The 16,838-nt window shown below is 47.9% G+C and overlaps 1 protein-coding gene across 3 annotated transcripts in view; it reads left to right on the top strand.

Moving 5' to 3' along the window:
* The first annotated feature begins 13,485 nt into the window (after window positions 1-13,485).
* Window positions 13,486-16,838, top strand: part of MAGI3 (membrane associated guanylate kinase, WW and PDZ domain containing 3) — a 57,573-nt gene continuing 54,220 nt past the window's right edge. For 2 of the 3 annotated variants that reach the window (XM_074528189.1, XM_074528191.1), the window contains exon 1: window positions 13,487-13,936. In XM_074528189.1, the coding sequence (XP_074384290.1) occupies window positions 13,615-13,936 (322 nt within the window). In that variant the 5' untranslated portion in view covers window positions 13,487-13,614. Of the gene's footprint in view, window positions 13,937-16,838 lie in introns of all 3 variants that reach the window. The other variant, XM_074528190.1, reaches the window with a different exon arrangement.

A 16,838-nucleotide genomic window follows, 5' to 3' on the forward strand; every position in this document is an offset into this window, starting at 1 on the left:
GCAGACCCTACTCCTAGGTGTGGGAAGTGGCAGCTCGGTGATCCATGAGGCACAGGGCAGGTGGTACATTCTGGGATGCAGCTTTACAAGAACTGCCTGGATCTTCCCATACATATTTATACCCTCCTGTGCCACATAGGAGCGTGGCCAATGCTCAGCTGTTCCTTTGGCCTTTCTCCCAGACAGCCACACAGGGATCTGCCAACAGTGGACACAGGGATGACACCCCTGGTGCCAGTGCTGCATCCTGGGACCCTCCACAGGACCTGCTGCCACCACTGGTACATGTCACAAACTGTGTTAACCCTGCTTTGTGAGTGCTGTGGAGCAGGACAGACTGATGAGCACAGCATCCAGCTGCCCAAACAGGGTCCAGGCTCTTTGCAGCACCGAGTTCATTGTGCTTCCATGAAGGTCATTCCCTTGGTGTGGGCCTTCTCCTGCTTGGTTTGCTGGTGGAAGTCCAAAGTCCAAGGCGGTCCATATCCCAGTGGTGCTGTAAGTAGAGCAAACCACGGCTGGGAAGGGGCCGAGGGCTCTGTGCTAGTGCCTTTTGGTGATGAATTGAGCAGAAAACTGCCAAGTCAACACAAGCCCAGCAAGATACTCTTGTTGGAAGCCACCATAGCAAGTGCTACTATTTTGCTGATAAATCTGATTTTTAAATGAGCTGCATGTCAGGCTGGTAAATAATGCATCTTGTAAATGAAGAGAGCTGGAACCAGGCTGAAACAAGCAGCCAGTGCTGCAGGTACGGCAAGTCCTGCATAGCAGGGAGAGCAGTGGTAGCCGTTCTTGGGAGCACATTCCCTGCACTGCTTCTCAAATTGCTTTTAAAATTGTCAGTTCCCACAGCACATTCCACAAGCTTTTCACATAAGCATAAATCCAGGAGTAGCAGTGATGGGAACCAAAAGGTTTTATATATATGAACTTCAGAGAGCAATAGGGAAAGCAGGAGGCTCTTGAGGCAACAGTCCTTGGGAGAGATGGATCTTTTTCATTTCAGGAGCATTTGCAGCCACATCAGAGCCATTCTGGTGGTCTTCTTGCTCCAGATCCTGACAAACAGCTTTTCCTAGACTCTTACCATCAATACTTGAGTAGAACAGATTGTTAATTACTATTAAAATTCCCAGGAGCTGCACAGTACTGTGTGCTTCCTACCTGCCTGGAACAGATGAGGCAGAAACTTCCTGAGGTCTTGGATACATGTGGCTTTGCACTGGATAAAACTCCCTGTTACCTCCAGCTTTTTGTGGGGAATTCCAGCCCTGAGTGGGCTGTGCTGGGGGCGGGGGGTTTTGTCCTGGGTGCAGCTCTGAGCTCAGTGCTATGATCTGAAGGGTGAGAACGTCAAATCACCATGGCTGATCAGTCTTGAAAACCACTTTTGCTGAGGGCTGTCACTGGCTGCTCGTGGCGCATCCCCGTGCATGTGCTAGCCATACAGAGTCCTAAAGTTGTCCTGATTGGGTTCCAGCTCCTCCACAGATGCTTCAGGTTCTTTGGGTGCATCAGCCAGAGAAGAGATCTGTGCAAGGGAAGGATTTGGAGTCAGAAAGCACTTGGACTGCATAGCGGCTGGACTGCATCCTGATGAACAGGTTTCCTCAGGGCTGCAGGGGAATAAACCTGGGGCAGATCCCAGTTTGTTTTGTAAGTCCTGTCCCCATCACATCTGGTGGTGACCTGGGACCTTCTGCAAACCAGGAGCACTGGCATAGAGCAGCATCAATGCAAACACCCCAGGAGTGGGGCTGGAGCTTGGTTTGGTGGCAAAGCTCCAGGAACCATGACTTCCCTGGAAGGCTGCTGCCCATCTCTGGAACAGGCTGCTCAGAGCAGCTGTGGCTGCCTCATCCCTGGGAGTGCTCAAGGCCAAGCTGGACAGGGCTTGGAGCAACCTGGTTTAGTGGAAGGTGTCCCTGCTCATCACGGCGTGGGGGGGAGGTGGGGATGAAATGGGATGAGCTTGAAGGTGCTTCCAACACAAACTGTCCTGCGATTCTATGATCTTTGGGCAGGCTGCAAGGAGCAGAGTTGGTCAGTGATTATGTGCTATTGGAAGCAATTATGATCAACAAAATGCCTTGAGATAGCCTGAGGCTGCAGCAAGGGTGTGAAACCAGTACAATGGTCTCCTTGAACACTGCTGAATGTGCAGGGAAGAGTTAATGGCTAATTAAAACTCTGGATGATTTCCAGGGTGATAGCCAAGGTGCTTGTGAACTGGTGTTAAAAGACAAATTCTTCATTGCCAATCCAACCACCATCCTTGTTCAGTTAAACTCTGCAGCAGATCTCCCACAAAGCTAATTTTCTGCTTCTCTGGCTTAATTCTATTCATATTTTAGAGGGCAATTAGCATCACTTGGTGTCCTTATATGCCCAACTGAAACCATTGCACCTAGATTCAGGAGTGAAAGTTAATGCCTCTCCATGTAGGTTAGTGCCACAATTTGTTATGAGAGCTGGGGCCAAGCAGAGGTGGGGACCAGGGCACCGTTGCCACTTCTGCTGCCAGAAGACTGGTGCTTGCTCCAGTGCAGATTCCCCAGATTCTGTTTGAGCTGTTTTCTGGATGCTGTGGCTGGCAGCAGTGAGCCCACAGTGCCAGCAGCTGCCTCTGCTACTCAGCAATGGTCAGAGTGGTGCAGGACAGGCCTGATTGCGCCAGGCAGTGTGTGACAGTAAAAGGATGCTGAGGGCACACCATGGGCAAACGTTGGTTTCAGGGTCATAGGGGACAGTGACAGGGCTGTCACCTGCCACAGAGTCAGAGAGGCTCAGCCAGCAAACAGTGCCCAGCAAAAGGCAACCAGACATTGTGTTTGGAGGCCTCATTTATGGAGCTGCTGATGAGGCATCAGTGACTTTGATAATGTCAAGGATTAGAAAGTAAATGCTTCCACTATAAATCTTGTCTTCTTTAAAAGTAGGTTACACTTTCAAAGTGCTTTAATTCTAAGGAATTTGATATTTCTATGTCAATTGTAAGACAAGTAATTGGTGAGAAGGTTGTTACTGGAACCCGAGATTAAAGGCAGGATTTGAAATGCTGTGTTGCGTGAAGATGGGTGTTTTTTTCACTGCAAATGTGACTCTGGAGGTTTTGCTGACACCATTTCTGTTTGAAATTGTGGAAGCATAGAATATCCTGAGCTGGAAGGGACCTGCATAGATCACCTCCTAACCCTGCACAGGAGAACCCCAAAATCCATCCTGTCCTTGAGAGTGTTGTCCAAATGCTTCTTGCATTCTGGCAATCTTTTGACCATTCACAAGGGAGCCTGTTCCAGTGCTCAACCACCCTCTAGGGAAAAATCTTTACCTAATATCCAGCCAAAACCTCTCAGCACCCGTGGAATGGCCCTGGCAGAGAAGACCACTCTCCCAGCACCTGCCATGCCCAGGGTACTCATCCACAGAGTGGTGTGTCCATGGAGGGAGCAGCTCCAGACCTGGGCTGAATCCTCCCTGGGAGTGGGTTGTTTTAATCACACCAAGCAGTTTAAATTGAGGGTATCAAAAGCTCTTTTGGCTGGGAGATACTTGGGCTACTTCTAGCAAAAATTCTGCCTCCTCCTGCCTAGGGAAGGAGTTTGCCACATCCCATGAGCAACATTTCCCTGGTCTGTCCCTTTCCAAATCGCAAGCTGCACTACTGCAAGCTGGCATCAAGACTCTGACATGAGCACGAGCTGGCTGAATCCAAGCCCTCCCTGTGGGGCTGCAACCCCAGAGCCCCTTGCATGCACCATAGCTGTAACACCTTGGCCATGGATTCCCCTGAAGGGATGGAGCAGCACCGATAGAGGTCCTGGGGCACCCTCTGTGAGATTGCTCTCACCCGAGGGGTGCCGGAACCATGCAGCCCTGTCCCAGAGCTCCGTGCTCAGCCTACCTGAGCTGAGAGGAAAATGGGCTCTGTTTAATGACAAGACTTTCATATTATAGCCTTAAACTTTCTGTAACCAGCAGCTGCTGGACAGGTGAGCTGGACTCCTGTGCCTAATGTAGATTGATAGCAGATCAACTTTTCTGTCTTAATTTGCTTATGACCTAGAGAATTAGCAGAGAGGATCTGTTATCCTGCCAGTGCACTAGTGACTCTGGCAAGAGAAGGGCTCCCCAGGGAAGCAGTGGTATTTGCTAACCTTTCCCCAGTTTGCTTTACATAATAACACACTCCTCCAAATGTCCTCAGCATGACTGGCCATATCCCTTCGCCTGCACACACCTTGATATTTCACTTTTTACATTTCAAAACTATTGCACAGTAAGAAAAGGTGCTGAATGCCTCATGTCATTCATCTTCCCTCTCCCTTCAGAGGCTATTCTTAGCCACGCCATCGGTTTAGCAATGCAAAGGGAGGTACTTTTCCTTTTCAAGGTCTCTAAAGATTTCCTGTATCCATACGTCCAGCTAGAAAAGAGAAACAACATGAACCTGCCTGCCAGTCTACCCTTCAGCTCACTGCTTTTCTCCAAAATGGATTGCAAGGCTGGGAGCATAGCAGAGATCCTCTCCAGGGGTGTTTCTAAAGGCAGTGGGACAGCTGAGCACACAGTGTGCTGAGGATCAGCAGGACACTCCATTGACATACCATCCCAATGAGTGTCACTGCGAAATATCATGGAGTAGCCATGGAAAAAAGGACCTGGGGGTGCTGGACACACACTAGCCACATGTGCTGGGACCCAGAAACAACCCTGAGCCCTGGGCTGATCGCACAGTGTGGGCAGCAGGGGAGGGGGGATTCTGCCCTGCTCGGGTGACATCTCACCTGCAGAGCTGCTTCCAGCTGTGGGAACCAACATCAGGAAGATGTGGAGCTGCTGGAGCAAGGCCAGAGGAGGCCACTGAGATGCTCCAAGGGCAGCCAGGTTCCTGCCAAGGACAGGGATGGGGAGGATGGTGTCACCGGCTGGCTGCCGGGTAACATGTGTCTGCTCTGGTTCACCTGACAGTACTCCAGAACACAATGCACCTTCCCTCAAGAGCAGGCTGTAGCTGGCAGCCCTTCATTTCTCAGACTTAAAAATAGTCAGAGGAGTTATAAGCAACCTTGCACATAACACAATGGAAATCTTGTTTTTCATCCTCTCCCTGCTCCTTGTGGGAACAAATGCTCTTATCTCCTTTCTGTGCTTGGTTAACTGCTCTGTGCAGGAGAGAGACATGAACGATACAGCACATTCAGCACATTGCCTTGTGTAAAGGAAATTATCTATTCATTTATTTCTGCTTCTGTGATGCTCCAAGTTCTTCAGGGGAGCCAGGATGAAGCAGCAGCTCAGCAGCCACTGGAGAATGGTTTGGAGACTGGTATCCACCAGCCTCTGAGCTTTCAAAAAAAATCTGCTACAGAGGACAGACTTTGGCTCTTTCTCAAGAGCTCCTTCCAAATCCAAGGGCTGTCTGGAAGACTCACATTAATAAACAGTTGCACATTAACAGTTATGAAGTTTTTATCTTCTGCTAAAATGTATGAATTATGCAGCAGAGAAATACATGAGTTAGTAGTGTGTAAAGAGCTCAGAGCAGCCCATGGATCCATTGTATGGAGGTGCCATGAGCCCTGCGGTTGCCCTGTCTCTACCAACCCCATTCTGGCTGTTGGCAAGTTGGTGCACAGGCTCCTGTCCCACTTTGGTGCATGCTGGTTCCCAGGCTGGCCTGGAAAGTCTGTGAGCATGGCTGGCTTTGCTCTCCCTGGGAATGATGCAGCTGCCAGTGCTGGTCCTGCCCTTGCCATGCCACCAGCTTCACCACATCGGGCTTTCCCCACAGAGTGGCGATAGTGAAAACCAAATCCACACTATTTTGCTGTAATTAGGCATTTTCTTTAAACTTTCAGAGACTTCCCTTCACTGCCACAGGGTAAAGATCTTGATGGTGGCTTTAAGTCTGGCAGTAGATTTGGTTTTTGGGGACCTGACTATACGGGACTGGGTGGCTCATCCCACCCATGTGCTGCAGCTATGGCAGCATTGCCTTCCCGACCTTATTCCCTAAATCAGCTGTTAAGGCTTTGTTTATAGCTCTGCTTAACTAACAGTGTTGCATGTAAAGGTTCTTATTTATTATTTGGCAGACGGGGGTCTGTTAAATTCCAGTTAGAAATGAGTGGTGGGAAGATCAGGTTTTTTTGCAGAAGCTTTCTCCTAAAACAATGGAATGGGACCAGGGACATGGAACTCATGCACCCCATGGCACTGCCCTGGGAATGAGGGACAGCAATTATCAAAATTAACTTCATAGAATCATGAAATGGTTTGGATCGGAAGGACCGTGAAAGCTCATTCCCTCACCTCTGCCATGGACAGGGACTCCTTTCCCAGGCCAGGTTGCTCCTCACCACACAGGATTCTGTGCCACAGCTCCCAGGTCCTGCTGTGCCAGTCACGTACATGATGCTCTCCTGCTTTATGTATGCTGTAAATCCTGAGAGATTTCTTGTCTTTTTTCTCTTCCTTCTCTCCATGCACAGCCCCTGGATAGCCACCTCTCTGCCTGCTGCTCTGAATGGAATTTTTACTGGTGTAATGTATATTTTGACAAGGATTGTGAAGGCCTGAGGGTGACAAATATTAATTGCACACTGAATTTTCCACTCATTACTAGGACAAAGCTTCCCATGAAATAATTCAGAAGTGGAAGAGATGCTGAGGAAACAACTTCTCCAGAAGAGTGTCCCAGCTCCCATGAGCTGAAGGAGAGAGCTTCAAATAAGCAACAGGCAAACAGTTTGACATAGTTTTATTTTCTCCCAGCACCACTGCTTATGATCTATAAGCCATAGCAGGCAGATTTTTCCAAAAAAGCTATAAGAGCTCATTAATATTCATGTTGTTTAATCATGAGGCAGCAGTGGCGCTGCAGTGATAATACCCAATGAGTTTTGATGCCTTGAGCTCACATCCCTAGAGGCTCCAGCTCTGTCAGCTGGGCTGCTAGGTGATGGACAAGACGCTCTGCTTCTCTTGTCTTGCTCGGGCTTGTCTCCCACCAATCCAGCCACTGCTGTTTTCCATCAGTCTGCAGAGGCTGTGCTCTGGGAAAAGCCCCGCTGCTGTGTTTACACATGCAAGACAATCCTTGGAACTGGCTTCATGGCACCAGGCAGCATTCAACATGAACCTGCAGTTAATTATGCGTTCTTGCTAAAATAGTTGAGTAGCCTACATTCTGATTGCTGTAATTGCATCCTAATGAATTTATGTGTCAGCTTGTTACACGCAACTTTGGTGTTCTGTAAATACCAAATTAAGTTGATTGTTCAGTCTTGAGGCACCTGAGGCACAAGTAGTCTACAACAACCTCCCAAATGGAGAAGGCTGGACTTGATTATCTTGGAGGTCTTTTCCAAATGTAATGATTCTATGATTCTATTCTATAATTATTCCAAGAGCTTAGATGGGGAAGGGCTCAGTGCCAGACCTTGCCAGGAGCAGAGTTGGGCTCTGCTGGTCAAACAGTGGGATGTGGCTCCAGTGCCAGACCAGTGCTGGGCAGCCCCTGCCACCAGCCCAGCTGTTGGAAAACACTGCTGATGTTTTGCCAGTCCATGGATAGGGTTCCTGAAGAGTCAGAGAAGAAACTACAGAACCATAAATTAACCTGGAGAACAGAAAACTGTAATCCTGTTGATTTCAGTGAGAGTTAAAAGCAAACAGTTTTGTTAACTGTTAATGATTATAATTGAACAGATCAGAAGCCCAGCCTGTGCTCTATGAAGAAAATTGAAGCTTCTACAAAGTTACCAAAATGATGCCATGCTTCCATTATGGCTCTTTACAGAACATTACTTATTGTCAATGTTTTTCATGTTTGCTACCAAAATACAAACAACAGCTCCCTACAAAACTGTGCATGTTAGTTAACCTCATTAAATCCTAAAGGATTAGTCAGCTGTTCCTCAAAGTTATGTGGCTTGGAAAGTGATTTTCTAATATGCAAACTTCAAAGGAATTTTGAAATCCTGCAGCGTAAGCGAGACAGACAAATGTTAATCCACTGGAGTGCTGCTTAATGGCCTGTTTAATTTTTGTCTTGCTTGGTCTCTGTAAGCAGCTGGACATGAAGGCTGCTTGCAATTCAGCTTCCTCTTGTATCACCCCACTCATTGAACATGGATTCCTCTTCCTCATGGACGACAGTGCATTCAGGTATGGCCACATTCCTGCATCTTTTCCCCAACCTACAGCTATGCATGGACACAAATCCACTTGGGGAGGGCCTCCCCAGGCCCACTGGTGGGTTATCATGGTTTGAGTTGGAAGGGACCTAAAAGATCATTCCAAACCCTCTGCCATGGGTAGGAAACTCTACCACTATCCCAGGTAGCTCCAAGCCATGTACGACCTGGCCTTGGACACTTCCAGGGATGGGGGAGCCACAGCTTTTCTGAGCCACCTTTTACCAGGGCCACCTTTTACCAGCCACACTTTTTATCAGGGTCTCAGCACCCTCCCAGGGAAGAACTACTTCCTAATAATCAACCTAATTGTTTCCTGTTTTAGTTAGTGTTATGGAGGACAGGGAGTCTGTGCCTGCCCAGCATATCATGTGGAATAGGGAACCTACCATCGCACAGTCTTGGTGGGAACTACCCTAACTCAAATAAATAATGCTATTAACTGGGAAGTAATGAAGGAATTAAACACACTGAATTTTGAGAGCAGGAAGAACTGAAACCCACAAATTAATTAAAGTTCACAGCCCCCCTGTGCAATTCAGAGGTAATTGTTCAGTTCATGGTTCATGTGGGAGAAGAGGGGAAGGAATGTGGCACAGTTGTAGCAGCTCTGTAATGTAATAGAAAAAGCATAAGTGGCACTTCAGCCCCAAGAAATGTCTCCTGCCTCCCCTGCACCTCCTGGGGCTCACAGGAGACTGGAGGAGCTGGGCTTGTGTGCTCTGGTGTTGTGAGTGGAGTCTGGACAGAGATCCCTGGCTCTGGTCCCATCCCATTGCTTTTCCCCATTAAGCCCTGCAGCATCAGCCACGTTCTGCCAGGACACTCAGATGAATCTTGAGATCCCTACCCATAAGTGTTGGAGGATGTTGCTGTAATGGAGACAGCCAGCAGTAAAGTCAGCAATCTAGGCTGAATAATGTATTCACTGCTGTGTTATCAGCTGGGAAACCTGTTAGTAATAAAAATACATGAGCAGAAGCAAGAGCACATGAATGTTTAAAGGGACAAGGCCATTCTCGAGGATGACACTTAGGCAGGCCCAGTGTGAGTCTGGGTGTCAGACATATCAAAAGGCTGATTTATGGAAGCATTTCAGCATGTCTAACATGCAGGGAGCACAGCTTTGCCTAAGGGATCTTATTTCATTCACCTAAAAATGAAAAGCATCACACCATAGTCTGAAGATCAGTGAAAGATCCTGACATTGGACTCAAGGATCTCAAAAGTCTTTTCCAACGTAAATGATTCTCTCCTCTTCCAAGTAAAGCAGCAAGATGAGAGGAAATGGCTTCAAGTTGCACCAGGGGAGATTTACACGAGATACTAGGGAAAATTTCTTCATCAAAAGGGTTGTCCATCATTGGAATAGGTTGCTCAGGGCAGTGGTGGAATAACCATCCTTGGAGAGATTGAAAAGATATGTAGATGTGGCACCTGAGGACAAGGATTAGTGGTGGCCTTGGCAGTCCTGGGGTAATGGTTGGATTCGATGGTCATAAAAGTTTTTTCTGACCTAAATGATTTCATGATTTTATGATTCCTGACCCTTATGTCAATAACAAATAGCATCCAGAACTCACAAGCAGGAGACATCTAACAACAGGACATGCTCTTTTTCTCTTTTTTTTTTTTTGTAAAACTGGTTTTGAGGGCTGACATTGAAAGATGAAATACTGTGTACTCCCTCCCCTCATCCTTCAGTGAGATTGAGCCCAGCAGTGGGACTTGAGAAGTGATATCAGTAAAACAGATGCATCAGCAAAGAAAGAAAAGTCCCTGCTCTGTGAGAGGGAAATTAACATCTTTGTTATAAGTCAGAGGAAAGGTTGGTGCTGGAATGGTGGGCTTTGAAGATTATCATATTGTCATTATTCATTAAGGACTACAAAAGAAGCTGCCTCTAAATGATAACAGTGGAGTATAATGGGAAACCTGTGAGGCTTCTATTAGATCCCATTTACTTCCAAACAGTACTTTGCAAATAACTTATTAACAAAACCCAGCAATATTAATCTAGTTTTAGCTACAATGACATGTGTTGCTGTACAAACACTGCCAGAAGAAAAAAGAACCTAGAAAAACTCTCCCTGTATTTAGAGCAATAATTTAATAACTAAATTATAATAGGACAGGAGCTCCAGAATTATGGATGTCATAATGCAGTGGGAGGATTTTTGTCTGGCTGATGCAGGATGAAAAAGTAACAAAGAAATAACATAGAGAAAGGTGTGTCACCAGTGTTCTCAGAGGAATGGTGACATTGTACATAAGCTCTGGTTCTGAGACTGCCTCTGCAATGTGCTGAAAGCCATGCTGAAAGGGAGGAACCTGATCCAGAACTGGACACAGTGCAATGGGAAGACAATTTATTTCTCAGTGGATGCTCAGCCATGGCACCTCTCAGCAAGAGTGTTGTGGAAGTCACAGAAAATAAGGAGACTTTTACATCTCAAGCATGGGGAGCTCTGGGTGAGTTGCCATGTACAGCCCCAACCCAAGGGATCTGGACCCCAGATGTATATTTTTTCCAAAGTTCTGTCTTTATTGTAGCCAGAGCTGGGTGACCTCTGCCTTGAGGTGAACTTTTTTTCTGTCAGAGTGCGTTATTCTACTTCCTGTACTAAAATGTAAATTAACTTAAAGCCTTTGTAAGCAGCTTACTCAATATGAGCTGTAATTTCAGCTGGGGCTGTAAAAAATTCTCTCTGTAAAACTTTTATCAAAGTTATTTTGTGTTATTATTGCTTTCTGTGACGTGTCTGGATTTTCTAAACAGCAAATAATTCCACACTTATCTTGGTTCCTTTGATAATATTTTTTATGACATATCTACTGAGACTTTAGCTACATTATTAACAGGCAAAAAGAAGAATGGGGACATTCTTTTCTAAATAACTCCGTGTAAACCCTTGCATGCTGCTGCTTAAATACTAATCATTGAAAGACAAGAAATGTATTAATCATATAGATTTATTCAAGTAACGTAACCAGATCTGCATGAGCTGTTGCTCAGAATAACGAAGGCAATCATCCTTATGCTGGGCAAGGCTGATCTGCTCAAATGAGGCTTTCTGGAAGGTACAAGCAGTTGGAAGACTAAAAAAGTGATGAATTCGGTGACGTCAATAGCAGTCAAAGAAAGGTTGGCTGTGTCAGTCTGAAATCCCACCTCAAACACTAGGGAATGATCCCAGGAGAGGACTGATGAACACACAGGTAACCTTAGTGCTCCCTGCAACTGTAGGGGTGGGGAAGGAGACTTGTTTTTCACTTCCTAACACTCCACTGCTCTTCCTTTATCCTCTTTTCTAGAAGTCAAGAGAATTGTTAGTGTGTTGTTGCAGTTCAGACCCCCTGCCCTCTGTTAGTAGGGCTAGTGGAACTGGAGAGGGCAGGATAATGCCCTCAATCCTCTGTCACTGGTTCCAGCCCACTTAGATATTTCAAGGTGTCTGTGAAAGACAGGCTCAGACCTCATGTGCAGGACTCAGGCTGGGAGGTGATGACTGGCAGGAGTGGGCATCAACTCTCAAGAAAATTGAGTTTCCTTTGGCACTCTCCAGAGAAGTTTGTGCACAGACACAGAGGGCTGGGAGTGCTGCTCTGTGAGCTTTGACTGGTCCTCCTTGTTTCCACAGGCTGCTCAAGCAGCTGATATTCAGTGAAGCGAGAGAAAGTGACTGCTGAGAAGAAGCTGGAACCAGAGAGGTGCTGGGGATTACTTTTATGAGACAGAATGGGACAGGCTTTTGGACCATGCCAGCTATCCCAAATACCTGTGAACAGGGTTATAAAACTTGACAAGGCTGCTGCAGATATTTCATATCCTATTAAAGATGTAAAACCACTGACAGAGATGAACTGCTTACAGATGCTAACTCACTGCTGGTGAAGGAGGCTGACAGCAAGGGGAAGGTCAAACAAAAGATTTTAGTGGGTGATGATCAGAAACACACCCAAGGGGAGAGAAATGGCTGAATGGATAGTAAAAATTATAAAACATCACCAAACCAATAGCTTCGGCCATTCCTAATAAATGGATGAATAGCGTTCTTTGCCAGTCAGTTCCACATGCAGAGGAGAGTTGGCCTGTGACACCCATTAGCCAGGGTTTTATCCCAGCACAGACCATTCCCAGTCATTAAATTTAGAGCTACAAAGTTGATCAAGAGACTGGAGCATGTCTTATGAGGAAAGGCTGAGGGAGCTGGGCCTGTTCATCCTCAAGAAGGGGTGACAAAGAGGGGAGATCATCCATGTCTAGAAGTGTTTAAAGGAGGGCTGCCAAGAAGATGGACCAGGTTCTGTTTGGTGGTGCCCAATAGTAGGACAAGAGGCAATGAACAGAAACTGATGTACAGGAAGTTCCACCTGAATATGAAGAAGAACTTCTTTATATGTGAGTGACACATATAAAGCTAAATATATTTGTGAATCACAGCTAAATAAACAGGCTCATGTGAAGAGAAAACCCACTGGGTTTGTGTTTTCCAGTTGAAAAAGTATCTGCATTTGTTTATATTTAAACTGTACCCACTGTTCTGAGCTCTGCTTTGGCCTGAGTGAGGTGCTCAAGCAACTTTGAACCAACTGGTTCCACTGGCAGTAGTTATGGGAATGCTGGGAATACACAGGAGTGGTGTCTCTCCCTGTGTGGTTGTTCAGGCACTAAGAGCAAACATGAGAGCGGATCATGCACACCCCACCTCAGCTCTCACACCTATCTCGAACCCAGCTGCCAAGGGGGTCTCCTGGCTAAGGGATGAGCCTGGCTGAAGGTAAACTCTTCCTTAGGTGGGAGCTGACTTGGGGGCTCTTAGCTGACAAAGGCCCTGGCTGAGGGGGGCTCCTGACTGAGGAGAGATCCTGACAGAGATGCTTGCTGACAGGAAACCCTGCCTGGGATTGGCACTGACTGAGGAGCTCCTGGCTGACGAGAGATACTACACAACGCAAGCCCTCGCTGAGAGGGGACCCTGCTGCAACGGGCGCTGGCTGGAGAACTCCTGCCTGAGGGGATATCCCGGCCTAGCGGGGGGATTGCCTGAGGGGCTCTTTCCGGAGCAGGGGGCCACATCCGGAACGTGCCGCAGGTCCTAGAGGGTCCCGGCGGGGCCGAGTCTGAGCCCCCTACATGCCCCGCCCCGGGCCGGCCGGGCCCAGCCCAGTACCGCACAGTCTGTGACAGGCAGCCCCGCGCCAGGAGCGCGTGCCGGGCGCGGCAGGCCGGGAAGGGCGCGGCCAGTGAGGCCGGCAGGGCGCGGTGGAGACGGGAAGGGCGGAGACTGGAGGGGTGGGGCCCCGAGGCGGAGCTGGGGCGGCGCGGCGGGGCGCAGTCGGACGGCAGCCGCGGCCGGGGCGGGAGCGGCGGCAGCGCCGGGTGGGTTGCGTCGCCCCGTGTTGCGGCATGTCCAAGACCCTGCGGAAGAAGCGGCACTGGCTGAGCAAGGTGCAGGAGTGCGTGGTGTCCTGGGGCGGCCCAGCGGGCCCCGACCCCGATCTGCTGCGCGGCGGCGCCGAGCGCGGCGAGTTCCCGTACCTGGCGGGCCGGCTGCCCGCGGGCGGCGAGGGCGCGCCGGGCCCCGCGCTGCTCTCGGGCAAGGCGCCGGCGCCGGGGGACGTGCTGCTGGAGGTGAACGGTACTCCGGTGAGCGGCCTCACGCATCGCGACACGCTGGCCGTGGTGCGGCACTTCAGGGAGCCCGTGCGCCTCAAGACCGTGCGCCCAGGTGAGCGCCCCCGCCGCCGAGCTGGACTGAGGCCCTCCTGCCGCCGCCCAGCCGGCCGCGCGTAGGCCTGGCCGCGCCGGCGCCCTGCGGGGTGGCGGGAGGGCCGCGGCGGGAAGCGGCGCCCGGAGGCAGCCGGGCGGAATCCGGGGCGCGGGTGCCCCGCTGGGAAAGTTTCCGCGGGTTCAGGAAGGCGGCACTGCCGAGGGGGGTGATGAAAGGCGAGAAGCGGTCCCGGAGTCCCGGGGCGACCCCAGGACGGTGCTCGCTCCTCCGTCCCGTCCCCGTGGCTTCTCCCGAGGCTCTTCTCCCTGCCCGGAATGCCCGGCTTGGCGCCGCCGCGCTGCGGTGTTTGTGCGGGTGTGACCCTCTCGGGCCTCCGGGTGACTCAATGGCCCCCGGAGGGTCCGGTGCCTGCGTCCTCCTCTCGGAGGTGCAGGAAGTGCTTTCCGTGCTGTTTATATAATCCGCTGCTTGCAGAGGTCGAGGGTGGCTGGGGAATGGCCGGGATGGAGCACCGGACTGCCATCGCTTCATCCTGTTGGTTTCCCATTTGGCAGAGATAAAGCCCTGAGAACAAGTTCCGGCTGTTATTTTTTCCACAGATTTGTATTATGTTTGAGTACACTTCAATTAACTAATGCTTGTGGTAAAATCATATTTATCAACGCGCCTGTTAAATGTCAGATTAATGCTGAATAGTGGCACCTGCAGCTGCATGACTTAATTCATGGGCTCCAGAGGTACCTACTGCTTTCTTGGTCAGACAAACTAGATGTGAGCCTGCTGCCTTATATGAAGGTGTCTTGGGAAAAAATATTTTTCTTTGAATCCCAGTGGATATCAGTATTTCTATTATAGACCCCCTACGATTGGGGTCTGTAATATTTCTCATAGAGCTTCTTTGCTGAACACTTGTCTTGTTCTTCTTTGGTAATTGCTGGGTGCTATTTCACTTCATGTAGTACATATTTTAAGTCAGGTTTTCCCTGTTTGACCACTAATGGAAAGTTGTCTTCTATGTAGAGACTGTGCTCTTGGTCCTGATTCATATGACTTGCTAAATTAAAACAACAATCAAAAAAAATGAAAGAGACACACATCTTAAAAACACCTACAGAAGCCTGGTAGGTTTTGCAAAAGGTCTTAATTTACAAAATTGGAAATCCTTTCTGAAGGGAGAAAATGGAAAAGAACAAACAGCTGCAAGTTAGATGTGAACTAAGAGGATTTTAAAAAGAGGGACAAATTGTTCAAGATAGAAAATAATCTCTTCTTAAAAGAGAAAGCTTCTGGAAGATGAAACTATAGATCAAAGGGATTTCTTGTATTTCCTATGGAGGGAAATAGGAATTTTCTTGTGCTGGGAATTTCTATAGCAGCTATGTCAAACTGTCAAAACTGCCAAAAAAAAGATTTAGAAGAAATTGCTGAAATTAACAGTAGAAAATGGTGAGAGCCAGATGATGTTCATGAGGACTTCCAGGTATCAAGTATTAATAGTAGTGTGTTACCTGTTCCTTAAATTCTGGATGGTGCAGAAGGAATAGGAGTGGGGAATATAGAGTACTGATGAGAAAAGGATCCAGATCAACAGAGGCTGGTTGGTGATTCCAGCAAGTTGATTAAAATTTGAGTTTTAGAAGAGAAAGAGAATACTGGGGATGTGAACCAATAACACTTAATGAGGAGAGTGGGCTGCTTTCACTGGCTGGTTTAATCAAATCTGAGTATTTTGGTGAGGTGGATTTTCAAGTAGGCTTTCAGTAAGGCATCACTGACGTGGATGAAGATCTTGCTGAGTGAGCATGGTGTGGCACTGTAGCTGCCAAAATACAAGAGCAGAATTCTCCTGTGGCTTAGTAACTGGTTAAAACAGAGGAATGGTTTTTTCAACAGAAGAAAACTGCTGCTGGAGTCTTGTAAGGACCTGTGCTGTTTAGCATAGTCATCTAGAGCTTGTAAACCCAATGCTGGTGAGTTGCACAAAGAGAGAAGTAGCATTTTTGTGCTGATTTTATGTAACTTTTGGAACAGATAAAACTGAATCTTCAGATCCAGCAATTTTTCCTATACTGGAACATATGTACCACATCAGATGATATTTGTAGTCCTTTTCTCTGTTAGATTAGTGTCCTTGAATACGGTATTTTAAAACATACTGGTTTTTGGTTGTTTTTTGCAAGGCTGCCACAGCTGTTCAGTGGCAGTTTTCCAGTCAGAGTATATGTAATTAGGAAAGTTGTTGACAAGGCATTCTCTACGAAGACCAATGACTTTGAATTTGGCTTCCCTTTTGATCCAGAGCCATCCAAACCTGCCAAGTTTTGGAAGGCATCTGGGAAGGCGCGTAGGACCATGTGGGTGGTTGAGGTGAAGGGAGTGAGGGCCAGGAGCTGGTGGTCCCTGGTAGGCACATAATGTCTGAATTCTCAAGGACATGTAACTGCGTTACTGCATTTCGAGGTACTTTTGTGTGCCCCATGGCTCTTCAGGCTTGGGTGCTATTGGGACAGAAGTCTGAGGGGATCCAGTGTCAGGGGTTGACAGTGAGGGATTTGTCTCTTTGAATCTGAATTGTAAGGTGTTTTTAAGGTCTTGATGCTCACAGTCTGCCTGTGCAATTTAAAGCATGAGTTTGGTGCTCCATCTTCCTGGTGAAGTCTGTGCAGGTGACCTGGTGACCTTCGGCAGCAGGATCTGGACTGCTTTAGTTCAAGTCATGATATAGTCACTCCCTCATTAAAGGTGGTAACAGCTTTAGTTGACGGCAGTAAAATCTGTGATACTTCTTGCAGACTCATAGAAAATTTTAAATGGAAATTTCAAAATGCTGTTTAGGCTGTTTGATAAGACACTTGAAGGATATGAATGTTAATTTGAATGCCATCTGTTAACTGCACAT

This window comes from Zonotrichia albicollis, chromosome 28 (genome assembly GCF_047830755.1).
Source record: "Zonotrichia albicollis isolate bZonAlb1 chromosome 28, bZonAlb1.hap1, whole genome shotgun sequence".
NCBI classification, from domain to species: Eukaryota; Metazoa; Chordata; class Aves; order Passeriformes; family Passerellidae; genus Zonotrichia; species Zonotrichia albicollis.